This window comes from Scyliorhinus canicula, chromosome 7, assembly GCF_902713615.1.
Source record: "Scyliorhinus canicula chromosome 7, sScyCan1.1, whole genome shotgun sequence".
NCBI lineage: Eukaryota > Metazoa > Chordata > Chondrichthyes > Carcharhiniformes > Scyliorhinidae > Scyliorhinus > Scyliorhinus canicula.
Window position 1 is genome coordinate 191,930,916 of NC_052152.1, and position 13,170 is coordinate 191,944,085.

The following is a 13,170-nucleotide window of genomic DNA, read 5'->3' on the forward strand; positions in this document are numbered from 1 at the left end:
TATAACAAAATTGGCAAATACTAGGAAGCAGAGTGTAATGGTCAATGGATATTTTTCAGACTGGAGGATGATTTGTAGTAGTATTCCCCTGAGGTTGATATTACTTTTCCTGATACACATTAATGATCTAGATCTTGGTGATCAGGGGACAGTTTCAAAGTTTCAAAGTGAGCGGAAGACACAAAGCTTGGAAGTACTGAAACCTGAGGACAGTGTAGAACTTAAGGACATAGACAAGTTGGTGGAGAAGGATGCATTTTGGTCGGAATAACATGGAGAGACAATATAAAATGAGGAATAAAATTCTTAAACGGGTGCAGGAGCAGAGGGACCTGGGTGTAAATGTGCAATGATCATTGAATGTAGCTGGGCAAGTAGAAAGAGCAGTTAATATTCTGTAGGCTTTATTAATAAGGTAATAGATTGCAAGAGCAAGGAGGTTATGCTAAACTTGTACAAGAGACTAGTTTGATCTCAGTTGGAATATTGTGTACAGTTCTTGGCACCACACTAGAGGAAGGATATGAACACATTGGAGAGAGTGCAGAAGAGGTTTACAAGAATGGTTCCGTGGATGAGACTATATCATTTTGAGGATAGATTAGACAGATTGGGAGTGTTTCCTTGGAGAGAAGGCAGCTAAGAGGAAATTTGATAGAGATGTTCAAAATCATTAGGCTGGACAGAGTAGATAAGGAGAAACTGTTCTTGCTCATAAAGGGATCAAGAACAAGGAGGCATAGATTTAAGGTAATTTGCAAAAGAAGTAAATGTGATGTGGGGAAAAAAACTTTTTCACACGAGTGATTCGGGTCTGGAAACCATTGCCTGCAATTGTGGTGGAGGCAGGTCAATCAAGGCATTCAAGAGGGAATTACATGTCTATATGAATAGAAACAATATGCAGGGTCACGGTAATAGGTAGGGGAATAGGACAAAATCATGATGCTTGTTTGGAATGCCGGTGCAGAGTCAGTGGGCCAAATGGTCTCCTGCGGCGTAACAATTATGTGACAATGACTGCCTCTTGGCTGTTGAGGGGTTTGAGGAACTCGGCATGAGTTCCAGTTTTTCATGGATGGAAGTTCCAGTGTACTGAGTCAAATCAACTAAGCGATCAAATAGAGGAGAATAAGATCTTAGGTTGCGAGGACAAGTAAAGGGTGCTAGGTTTCTAGCCCATTCCATTTGTAAATAAATATGGATCTAATGTGTGTCTGTTTTTATAATGTGTTTACAGCTAATACATCGAATGGAACAATGAAGACAGAAAGTGGAACCTCACCACGTGCAAGGAAAGCAAAAGCTTCATGAAGCTGGATTTTAAAAATTGGGAAATCTCCGAGGAGAAAGAAAACTGTGATAATCACAAATCTATTCTCACCCCTAAGCCACTCTACTCTCATCACTATCTACTGATCAGAGTTGAGCAAAAAAAGTTGTGGTTGACCCTTTTGAGAGGCTCTCCTTGCAGTATTATGTATGTGAGATTTGGAAAAACTGTAGCCTTACTGTCCCACAGAGATAAGCTATTGGTAAATGCTTATCTCTGATGGTGTGCATGCCTGCAGTTTTTTTGCTCTGGTCAGATTTGGATGGAAGCTAGAAGAAACCTAAATGATGGAAAGGTGGCTGTGGTAGTTGGGGTGAGATAAAAATCAGCCTGTCGGATGCCTTTACCAAAGGCTGTTGTGGGCCCTGTTACCAGCGCAATAGGCATGAACTTTGGAGTTCCTAACAATGCGTTCAGAATCAAATATGAAAATTGTCGTTACCTGGAGACTGGGCCTATTACAGCTAAACTGATTTATTCTTGCATTGTCTTTGCCCCTTGCAGTGAGTCTTTTGTGATGTTTAGATTTCAAGAAATACAAGAACCCCCCCTCATCCACCTGTAAGTGAATATAAATTCAAATGTAACATGTGACTTAGTTCTTCATGCTGCATTTCCCTAAACTCCTGAAAGATAACTCCACATCACCCTGGCTGGTGAATGTGTTCCAGTCTCCATTGTTGCACTAAATATATATTGACCTGAATTAATTATTATGTCCCTGCAGATAACAATGGCACATCATTGGACTGCTGTCCACACCATAAATACAGGCTTTGGCTCCAATATGTTTTTGATAGGTTGGTTAAACATGAAATTGATAGCTTGCTGTAGAGTTCCGACAGCTTTTTCAAACCATAGGTGAGAATTTTAATTTTTGTTCTCCTCTCTCTCTGTCTCTCTCTCTCTCTCTCTCTCTCTCTTCCCCCCCCCCCCCCCCCCCCAAAAGAAGGATTGTTAAATGCTGCCATTTATACTCCAAACTTCGATTATGGGTTTTGTTTTATTTATGTGACTTTAAGAGAAAGTGTATTTTTGTTTGACCTCCAACCTTAACTTCTCCCCCTTTATTCAAGTGTCCTTGATGTGAAATGTATAAAATGATGAGCCAAAAACAAACCTGTTACAATTATATAGTAAGCCAGCGAAATGTCTTTTCAAGGGGAGGTTTTTAAAAAAAAAAGATTTATGTTAAATGAGGATATCAGTCCTTTCCTGTCTGTGTTTGTGCTTTCTCGATCAGTTTAGTTGCTTCAAGCCTAAGTCAACGTAGTGCTTTGCCCGTAGATGCATGATGGGGACTGTGCCTTAACTTTGATAAATGTTGTCTACTTCTGTAGTTTTAATATGAAAAGGCATCAGAGGTTAACTATTTATACCTAGTCCATTTCACTGTTGATTTTTGTTTTCATCTCAAACGCATGACTTTAGAGCGTTTTTAAACATTGTTTATTTTAATCAAAGAAGAAATTGTTTTTCTGTTTTAAGAAGTGGTTCTGGAACCAACTTGTCTCAAATGACATTTGTCATCAATATTTTTCACAAGTTAAATATTTTAAACCTGGTTATCTTCAAAACACACTTGCTGTGCTTTTCCCCATATTTTCTACGGAGAGGCAATTAAATGGTTTTACAGGCTGATTCTCTGAGCATTCTCCTAAGTTTAGATTCCTTATTTAGGGAAATCTAACAAATTGTTACTTTGGAATATCTTCATCGTGTTTCATAACTAAAGAATTCTTTACAGAATGTTTTTGGCTGACATCTCCTGTTCAAGTTATGTGCATTTTCAAAAATTATTCTTACTAATTCCCCACTCTGACAAAGCTGTGCAATGAGATGATATCTCCTATTAGCTTGTGCTTTGTTTCTACCATATGCTCCAAACAAATCTTGGTCAAGCTAATCCCATTATGAAAAATGTTATACACCTACTAAATAGAGCCTTGTATGTTACCCATTTGCCTTTCTCAGAATCCCTTGTGTACATACATTTGGAAACGTTCCGTGTATTTGTATACCAAATCTACCAAATGAGCATGTATACATAAGAGGCTTACTTTCCAATTTATCTGTACCAAATCACTACATGTAAACATCCTCACACATTGAATCGCCTTATATACAAGCCTATGCTGATTCATTTGTACTGAATCAGTGTATATACACGTCATATGATTTTATTAAAACACCTGGTGTGTACAGACGTGTTGACCATGTGCTATATTACTTGGTATGTATGTAAACAAACATGCACCAAGTAAACTTCTACACGCTACCGCCTATCTTTATTGAATCACCCTGTACACAACCATTTATTTATACAGAATTAACTGTGTACACACTTGTATAATGAACCACTGAGTAGAATAAACTTAGCTGTTTTGTCTTTCTATGCAAATAGGAAGCTGTATGGTTCTTGTAAATTTCTATGGACAATTCCATGAATTGTTTCTTAAAACAAAGTTTGAGGTGAATCCCACTATTACATACTGATTAACACAATGTGTTGGTGCCTAAATTGGAGCATAGTCCAAGCTTCACTCATCCCTGTCTGTTGCTGTGAATGTTGCATGTAGAATCAACATACAGGGAGGTAAAATACTTGATAAAATGCTGTTAGACTATCTCATGCTCTTGTGTTTGGTGGAGGATAAAATTTCACATTCTAATTGTAGTAGCCCAGCTCTGTGACAATGGACAATGTTACAGGGGGCTATCTTATTGTTTATGTTGGAGCAATTTGTATGCAGACATTTGTTGCATTTAGACTGGTAAAATAGGACTGCTGCAGTGCTTAATCAGTACTATAGGGAGACAGGACATCCTGTGTGACTGACAGGATGGGCAGAGCTGACCAGAATATTGATCTTATCCATGAGGAAATGCTTAAACTCCAATGAGATATCAAAAAGCAGTAATTTCCCAGTCTATTTTCTTACATGTATAAATAAATTTGATTGTGTTTTTTAAAAGAGGGCTAGGTGAACGGCGTAAACTTTATTATGTTTATGACATGAGACATAATCACTTAGCCGATTACAGTTAAAATGAGAATAGTCCTGAATGTCAGAAGCCTTTCAAAACTCATTCATGTAAACGTAGTTCATTTGTTTTTCTAATATATTTTGTGAATCAATGTAACTGTAACAGCTTCTTGTTCCCACTCCATTTGCTTTTGTGTTCTGATGAATTTGTAGTCAGGGCAGTGGGAGCCTTTTTTAAATTCCTCTACTGGTACAACAGAAGATAGTTCAAGGTGACTTTTATTTAACTTTGTTTGTTATTTTATTATATTCAGTTGCGGTTTGTAGAACACAGTACCGTGTTTTTGAGTTGCTACTCCAAACATACCTTCACATGCCAACCTCTTGTGTAAGTATATGTTTGGTGCCAGGGTCTTGTAAGTTCAACATATGTTTTCAATCTGATGTTATAAAGCCACTTTTTCTGTAATCTGGAAAATAAAATTGTTGCCTCATCTGTGACATTTTAAATTGCTGATAATCTTTGATAATTTGATATTTGAAAGGATAAAGATGCTGTGTCTACTTTGCAGACTGGATGGTTCAATTAAGTGATTTCTTTTGAAGGAAAACTACATTTTTGACAAACAGATCTTGTCTACAGTGACGTACAACACAGACAAATATCTGTTATGTACAGACATATTCAATACACATAATTTGCAGATAAATTGTAGGTGCAGTAATCCAACCTGTCGAGTTGCAGAGTCACTGATGGAAATCCTGACAAAATGTGTAATCGGCTCTGAACTACAATTGCATTTCCCTGTGCAAGACATCTATGCCAGGCATTGAACTGAGACGCTCGCAGTTCGCTAATTTTTTTTTCTGGAGCTGTTGCCTGAATGTTACAATAATCATCCAAAAGACACAATTGGCAATTTTTCCAGTTCCGGTTACTTTGAATGGGAACAAAATCAATTTCTTCAGGGATAACAATATGCATTTATCTAGCACCTTTAAAATAGTAAAACGTTCCAAAGACCTTCACAGAATTGTTGTACAATATTTGAGACCAAGCCATATATCAGGTGTTCAGATTTTGTTGTAAAGAAGATTTTCCAGTGATGCAGAATTGATTTGCAGATGTCACAATTTAAATGTTGTGGTTCCTGATAGGTGGACAGTCCGCTCGCGTTAATGCAACAGTTGTAGAGACTGACCATTTGCAATCAAGATGTAGAATATGTGCATTGCTTGTACTATTGCTCTAACTTGAGGCATCTTTACATTTGTTGTGCTGAAGTATCTTTTTTTTGACCCAGATCGTTAAAGACAGTCTGATTATGACAACTTTGTAGAGCTTTCTTTGATGGAAACTCCATTTTGTCCTGTGACTGATTTTATAATGTTGCAGTAATATAATTTTGAACTCCCTGCATAATTATCAGAGTCTTAGATTGGTCTATTTGCTTTGGAAGAAACCTTGCCATAAGAGATTTTAACTGTTGATTCATTATTGTGAAATTCCAAGATAATTCTAAAATTAATAAAGCGCTGAAAAAACTATTCTGGCTGTATCAGTGGAGAAACAGTTAATGTTTTGGAGACCAGTATGACTTTTCTTTGGATAATTCTGACTGTAAAAAGCTACTGCATATGGTTAAAAACAAATATCTACGAGCTTTTGTCCAAGGTCACCCTTGCTATAAATGAAAAGCCGTATATACTTTGCCCTCCAGTTCAAATTTTCTCTTCTGTTGAAAGGATTTGAGGATCCCTCTGTGAAAGTTCTTATCTTGGTTCCTCCCTCCTGCTCTTAAGTAAATTACTCTATTGTTATTTATGGTGTCCTTGAAATCTAACACTGCATTGCATTTAAAGGACAACTAAAGAACTGCGGGCTTGGGAGGGGAGGGAGTGGTTGTCATTGTAATTAGGATTTCCTGTCCTGATCGACACTCCAATGAGGATATAATCTCAGCTATCACTTCAGTACTGAGGACCAGTACACTGTGGGAGGTACTGTTTTCTGGATGGAAAAAGCTCTATCTGCCCTCCTAGGTGAATGTAAAAGATTCTGTGACATGAGCAGGGGGGTTGGTTCTTTGTTTTAATAATAATAATCTTTATTGCCACAAATAGACTAACATTAACACTGCAGTGAAGTTACTGTGAAAAGCAATGAAGTTACTGTGAAAAGTCCTGAGTTTCCACATTCCAGCGCCTGTTCGGGTACACAGAGGGAGAATTCAGAATGTCCAAATTACCTAACAGCACATCTTTTGGGACTTGTGGGAGGAAATCGGAGCACCGGGAGGAAACCCACGCAGACACGGGGAGGACATGCAGACTTCGCACAGATAGTGATCCAAGTTGGGAATCGAACCTGGGACCCTGGAGCTGTGAAACAACAGTGCTAACCATTGCTATCGTGCTGCCCAATTGTAGCCAATATTTATCCCTTAACCAATGTCATTAAAATGTTTAACGGGTAATTTTCTCACCGTTGCTGGGTGCATATTGGCTGTCAATTTTGTTTTGTTTGCAATGTTACAAATTTGCAACAATGACTGCATTTTAAAATTCTTAATTGTGAAGCATTTTAGGATGTACTGTGCACAATGTAAAAGCATTCTTTTTTAACCCAAGGCAGGCTTGTTAGTAGTAAGAACTGATATTTGCAGAAAGCAGTGTGGAAGTTTTCTTGGGACAATTTTTGCTGTACCATGCAACATTTCCGCAATCCTATCAAAGCTACAATGACTGGCTGGTTCAATGGCAGATCCAAAGGAGAAGAGTCATATTGGACTCAAAACATTAACTCTGTTTCTCTCTCCACATATGCTGCCCGTCCTGCTGAATATTTCCAGAAATTTGTTTTTATTTCAGATCTCCAGCATCTGCAGTATTTTGCTTTTGTATTATTAACTTACAGGAAACAGCAATAAAAAGATTCCAGGCTGCTTCTTGAAATGGGAAGCCAGAAACATCGGAGGACAGACAGATCTTTTGTTGATCAGCTATGACGCTGGGTGCGGAAATTGCAGACACAGATTTCATAGGCAGCTGAGACACAAAATACACAGTACTTTCATCCCAGGCCTGCAGTAGCCAGGACAACAATCCTCGATTCCAGGAGGCACCAAAACAATCTTGGAAAGTTGGCAACCATATAAGAACATAGAACGTATGAGCTGGAGTAGGCTATTCGTTGTTGGATTTTGATACACATGCATTAATGCCAGGTGGGCAATGATGGCCGGTGGGATTGGAGGGAGTAACAAGGTGATAAATGCAGCACAACTATTTTGGGGCTGCTTTTGCCTTCCTCCTTTATCTCTGTTGATGGAGTTGCCAAGAACTACAACAGGCCACTCAGATTCTGTGGACACCATCCAGTGGTTAGTGTTAAATATGACAAAAGTTGGAAAATATTTGCCGTATTATTTGACTCGAGGTTGAATGTGGAGGTGAGTAGTCATATCTCCAGTGTGTTAGGATACCAGACCCTGACATTTGTTAGAATGCTGGGCAAGGACCCTAAACAACTTTTTAAAATCTGTAAACTGAGTAAAGGATACTTCACCCCAGCACTGATGACACTGACTTCTGACTAATAGGTATATTTTATGTTCAAACAAACTTTAAATACAGAATTAACCATAATAACATCAAAGATAATAGCTTTACAATTATCAGTTAAACAGTTCTTAAACACAAGGAAAATGTATTTACTATCAATACCTGCTACAATCTCCAGGTAAGCAACCCAATACAATTCAAATGCCACTTAAAAATAAAAGTTAACAAACAGATGACTTGTTTAGTTGTGTAGAGACCTTTGGAGAGAGGAGCCTTTCAAGAACCGATTCAACACACTAGTGCTCAATGTAGCAGCATTTGGCAAAACTGTTATTCAAAAATCCTTCTGTCTTGTCAGACTCAAATTCTATAGCAAACTGCAAAACTACACAGTCTTGGCTCCTCCCATTAATGCTGTAATCTGTATCCCACTAGGATAATCACATGACCTGCTTAGTTAGGACTAAATACAGCCTCTTGAATTATCTACTCTCTGGGAAATCTCCAGCATTCAAACAATATCTCATTAGCCCTTTATCTGTAACCACGTAAGTACTTGGAATCAATCATGACCTTCCCTTTTATGACTCCTTAATTACAGCTTTAGCAGATACACAGTCTGGATGTGTATCTTAACCTAGGTCCTTTTATATTATTTCAATAAATACATACCTCAGCCCAGGCTTTAATAGCATCACTGCCAAATATAAAAATTAACATTTCTACATTTATCAAAGTTGCAATAATTGAGGAAATTTATTTATTTTTAAACTGAAAAAGATACTGAATCAAAGTAAGTGAAACACATCAGAAAGGTTTTTAAAAATCCAAAACCAGAACCATAGAGGCAAATAAACATAACTTGGCATTTGGTAAAAACATTTAAACTAATATTACCATGGAAATTAATTTAAACACACACAATACCGGACTAGTGTCCTTTAATTTCCACAAGAGTTTCCTTGAGATTTTGTCATAATTTCAGCAGGTGGTTGGCAAAAAACAACAAAAGAGCAGAAACAGAAATTCTAGGCTTGAATCTACAATAATCCTATTGAGTCTCTGCAATCCTACAACTTTGGGCCATGCCACATATCTCAACCTCTCCACAGAATAGCTAGTGATCAGGAACAGAACCCTTGGTTGATCTCCCTCTGCTTGCCCAGAATCATTAAGGTGAGTTTGCAGTGCACTTTGATGTTATTTTGATTGATAGCGAAAATTGGATATCAACCCTGGAACTTTCTTGGTTTCTGTATCACAATAGGCGGCAATCTTATGTAATTGAGGAAATTTTTTTTTTTCAAACTGAAAAAGATACTGTCATCTGGCATGCTTCCATGAACTATGGGGCAATAGTCAATCTTAACCAATGAGATTTGAGGACTGAGAAAGTAATGTAGAGTGAATTAGTCAAATTAGATTTTTTTTAAAGAAACCGAAGGAAAGAAAGATTAGTTTGGGAGAGATGGACAGGAATGTTTAAATTTGACCTTTAAAATGTTGGAAAAATGATTACATACAGAAATGAGACTGAACTATATAAATTGTTCCTTTTTGAGCCAGAGGTTGTTTGATGTGCAAATCTAGAAAATTCTTAAAGTAATGGGGACTCTAGGAGTAAGATGCTGTTTCTTCAATCAGCAAGTTCTTGACATTTGCTCTTGGGGGGGGGGGGAGGGGAGGGGGAGAGGAGGGGGGGGGAGAGGAGGAGGGGGGGGGGAGAGGAGGGGGAGGGGGGGGGGGGGGGGGGGAGGTCTTACTGACCCAACTATACATTTCCTTTCAGCAAGATTCAATCTATTAAAAATGGAACCATGCTTGTATGCATAACATATTGTCCCATTTGCAGCAAGCAACGGGATAAGATCATAGGAACAGCTGAACGTCATGTCCTTTCAGCCTGTTCTACTGTTCACTGAAAACACGGCTAATCTGTGATCTATCTCCATATACTTGTCTTTTCCTCAACCCCTTAACAACTTTAGTTAGCAGAACTTTATCAATCTCAGATTCAAAACTAACAATTGGCCAAGCATCAATGGCTATTTGCAGAAGAGTTGCAAATTTATACCACACTTTTCATATGAAAGTATTTCCTAACTTTTCTCCTCAAACGCCTGTTTCTAATTTTAGGATAATTTATAGATTCCAACCAGTAAAAATAGTAATCCTAGTTGGTCTCAATATCTTGAAAATGTTGCTTTAAATAATCCCTTCTAAGTTACATTTTAAACTGTACAGATGGTCTCCGAAAGGCTCTTTGTACTTCTGTTGCTTTTACCTTCTCACCATTTGTAAAGTATTGTTATTTATCCTTTTTTATGTCCAAAATGGATAACCTCCCACTTATACAATATTAAATTATGTTCCCATTTACACTGCTTACTATGCTGCATTTTTGTCATCTGAAAACTTGTGTATATTTGGTTTTGTAGCCTAAGATATTAGTAAATGTTAGCCACCCTATTATAGAAAGGATATTATTAAACTAGAAAGAGTGCAGAAAAGATTTACTAGGATGCTACTGAGACTTGATGGCTTGAGTTATAAGAGGCAGGATAGAATCATAGAATTTAGAGTGCAGAACAAAACTTTTCGGCCCATTGAGTCTGCACCAGCCCTTGGAAAGAGTACCCCACTTCAACCTTGCCCCCCATCCCCATTAATCCCACATTTTGGACACCAAGGGCAATTTAGCATAGCCAATCCACCTAACCTGAACATTTTTGGACTCTAGGGGGAAACCGGAGCACCCAGAGGAAACCCATGCAGGCACGGGGAGAACGTGCCAACTCGGCACAGACAGTGACCCAAGCCAGGAATTGACCCTGGCACTGTGAAGCAATAGTGCTCACCACATGCTGCTGTGCCGCCCACCTGGGACTTTTTTCCCTGGAGTGTAGTAGGCTTTGGGGTGATTTTATAGAAGTCTATAAAATAATGAGGGGCATAGATAAGGTAGATAGTTAACAACTTTTCCCAAACGTAGGGGAGTCTAAAACTAGCGGGCATAGATTTAAGGGGAGAGATACAAAAGGGTCCAGAGGAGCAATTTTTTTCACCGAGGGTGGTGAGTGTCTGGAATGAGCTGCCAGAGGCAGTAGTAGAGGGGGTACAATTTTGTCTTTTAAAAAGTTCACCTCAACAGTAATATGGGAAAGCTGGATATAGAGAGTTATGGGCCAAATGTGGGCAATTAGGTGTAGCTTAGTGATGACAAGTTCGGCCGAAGGGCCTGTTTTCATTCTGTAAATCTCTATGACTCTAAATATAGTAAATATTTGAGACCAGAACACACATCCTGTTGAATATCACTAGTCAAATCCTGTCAATTTGCATACATACCTATTACTCCTACTTTTCACCTTCAGCCAACCCAAGAAGTTGCCCTCAATTCCATGAGGTACACATTTAGCTAAAACATTAGGAGAACTTTTTAAATCAAGTGTTTTCTGGAACTTCATTGTCAAAATATCCTGAGATATTGTTCCATCCACTGCCACAAAAAATTCAATCCGGTTTGTGGGGCATGATCCATGTACCAGTTATAAATCCATACTGGCTCTCTCTGATCAGCAGAAACATTTCAGTATATTCAGACACTATTCTTTATAGACTAGCAATTTCATGACAGCAGATATTTGGCTAACCGATTTATAATTTTCTGGATTTCCTCTAAAGTAGTGAAATGATTAGCAATTTTCCAATCTGAAGAGAACGGTTCCTGAATTGCGAGAACTCTGGAAGAACATGGACCCCATTCCCACCTCAATCCTTTGATACCCTAAAATAAAAACCGTCTAAGGCTGGGCATTCTTTAGTGCCGTTATTTTAAATTACTGTTCATAAGATGGCATTTGTAGCCCAGTATTTATACTGGAGTATGGGGTAACTCCTCAAGGGACCTTTAATTACAAGGCTGAAAAAGATTTGATTAAAAGAAGTCATGAGGTGTTAGCAGTACAATGTGTTAAAATGTATTCTTTTATCTCTGATACTTTGAATCAGCCCAGAATGATGGATTTTTTTCTCTCTGACCAGTATAAAGGTGTAACCGTAATATATTTCCATCACTGCCTCTATCCCCCAGTTTTTTTTTACCGCTGATTCTGTAACCCCCCCCCCCCCCAGTCTCGACTATTTCAACATTCTCGTGCTTGCCTCCCATCTTCCAACTTCAATAAACTTCGGCGCATCCAAAATTTTGCTCTGGTATCCTAAATTGCACCGTTCCATTCATCCCTCTCTACTTACCGACCTATACTGGTTCTTAGTATCTAAGCGCCTCGGTTTTAAAATTCTCATCCTCTTGTTCAAATCCCTTCTCGGCCCACGCCCGTTCCCTATCTTTGCAACCTCTAAGAACTTTGTATTATCCAACTCCTCAGCCCGAAACTGTGGAATTCCCCCTTCCTCCACCTCTTTGCATAAAAACATTTTCCCTTTGACCTAAATTTTGGTCAGTTTATTTGTCTTCATTGCGCGCCTGTGAAACACTTTTGGTTTTTACTACGTTAAGGGTGCTGCAGGAATGCAAGTTATGTTGTACGTTGCACTGATTTGTATTCTATAGACAGTTAAGGGGGGGGGGGGGGGGGTGTTGATGTTTTGAGAGGTGGAACACGAGCTTCAAATCTCTGAATGGTAAAACCATTCAAAATAATATAACCTAATTTTGCACTGGATTTGCAACAAGTGAGGAGCTGAATGGTTTTCAAGATGTTAGTTGATTGATTAAATAATCCCCGATTTCTAAATTATGTGGCTGCAGCTGTAGACGAACATCCCGAATTGCTTTGCATCACAAAGGGTAAAATAGGAACAACTTGCATTTGTAAAGCATATTTCATGAACTTACTGCATTCGAGACGTTTCACAAACAAATGAAGTACTTTTGAAAAACTGACCATGTGGTACAAAGGACATACAGGGTCGAGCGCTGAAGTGAGATACGTTTGCAGTCTGCTAAATTCATTGCAGAAGAGTGCATTAATTCAATGCAAATGACACTTGAATGAATGGAAATGTTCATACTGGTGCAGTAGTTTTTACTTTTGATTTATTACAATCTTTATTGTCACAAGTGGACTTGCATTAACACTGCAATGAAGTTATTGTGAAAAGTCCCCAGTCGCCACAATCCGACGCCTGTTCGGGTACACAGGGAGAATTCAGCATGTCCAAACTACCGAACAGCACATGGTATATTGTTGGCTTCGCCCTTTAACATGCAGTCATTTATGGTACCTTTCCAAATCTATTTTAAATAATGTGAATTAAGCA

General features: G+C 38.4%; 1 protein-coding gene across 4 annotated transcripts in view; it reads left to right on the forward strand.

The window, feature by feature from the left end:
- The window catches only part of LOC119969650 (translocating chain-associated membrane protein 1-like 1), a 109,514-nt gene extending 100,627 nt beyond the window's left edge, over positions 1–8,887 (forward strand). For 3 of the 4 annotated variants that reach the window (XM_038803582.1, XM_038803584.1, XM_038803583.1), the window contains one exon: positions 1,241–5,865. In XM_038803582.1, coding sequence (XP_038659510.1) covers positions 1,241–1,314 — 74 coding nt within the window. In that variant the 3' untranslated portion in view covers positions 1,315–5,865. Of the gene's footprint in view, positions 1–1,240; positions 5,866–7,237 lie in introns of those variants that run through there. The other variant, XR_005461437.1, reaches the window with a different exon arrangement.
- Positions 8,888–13,170: the final 4,283 nt, after the last annotated feature.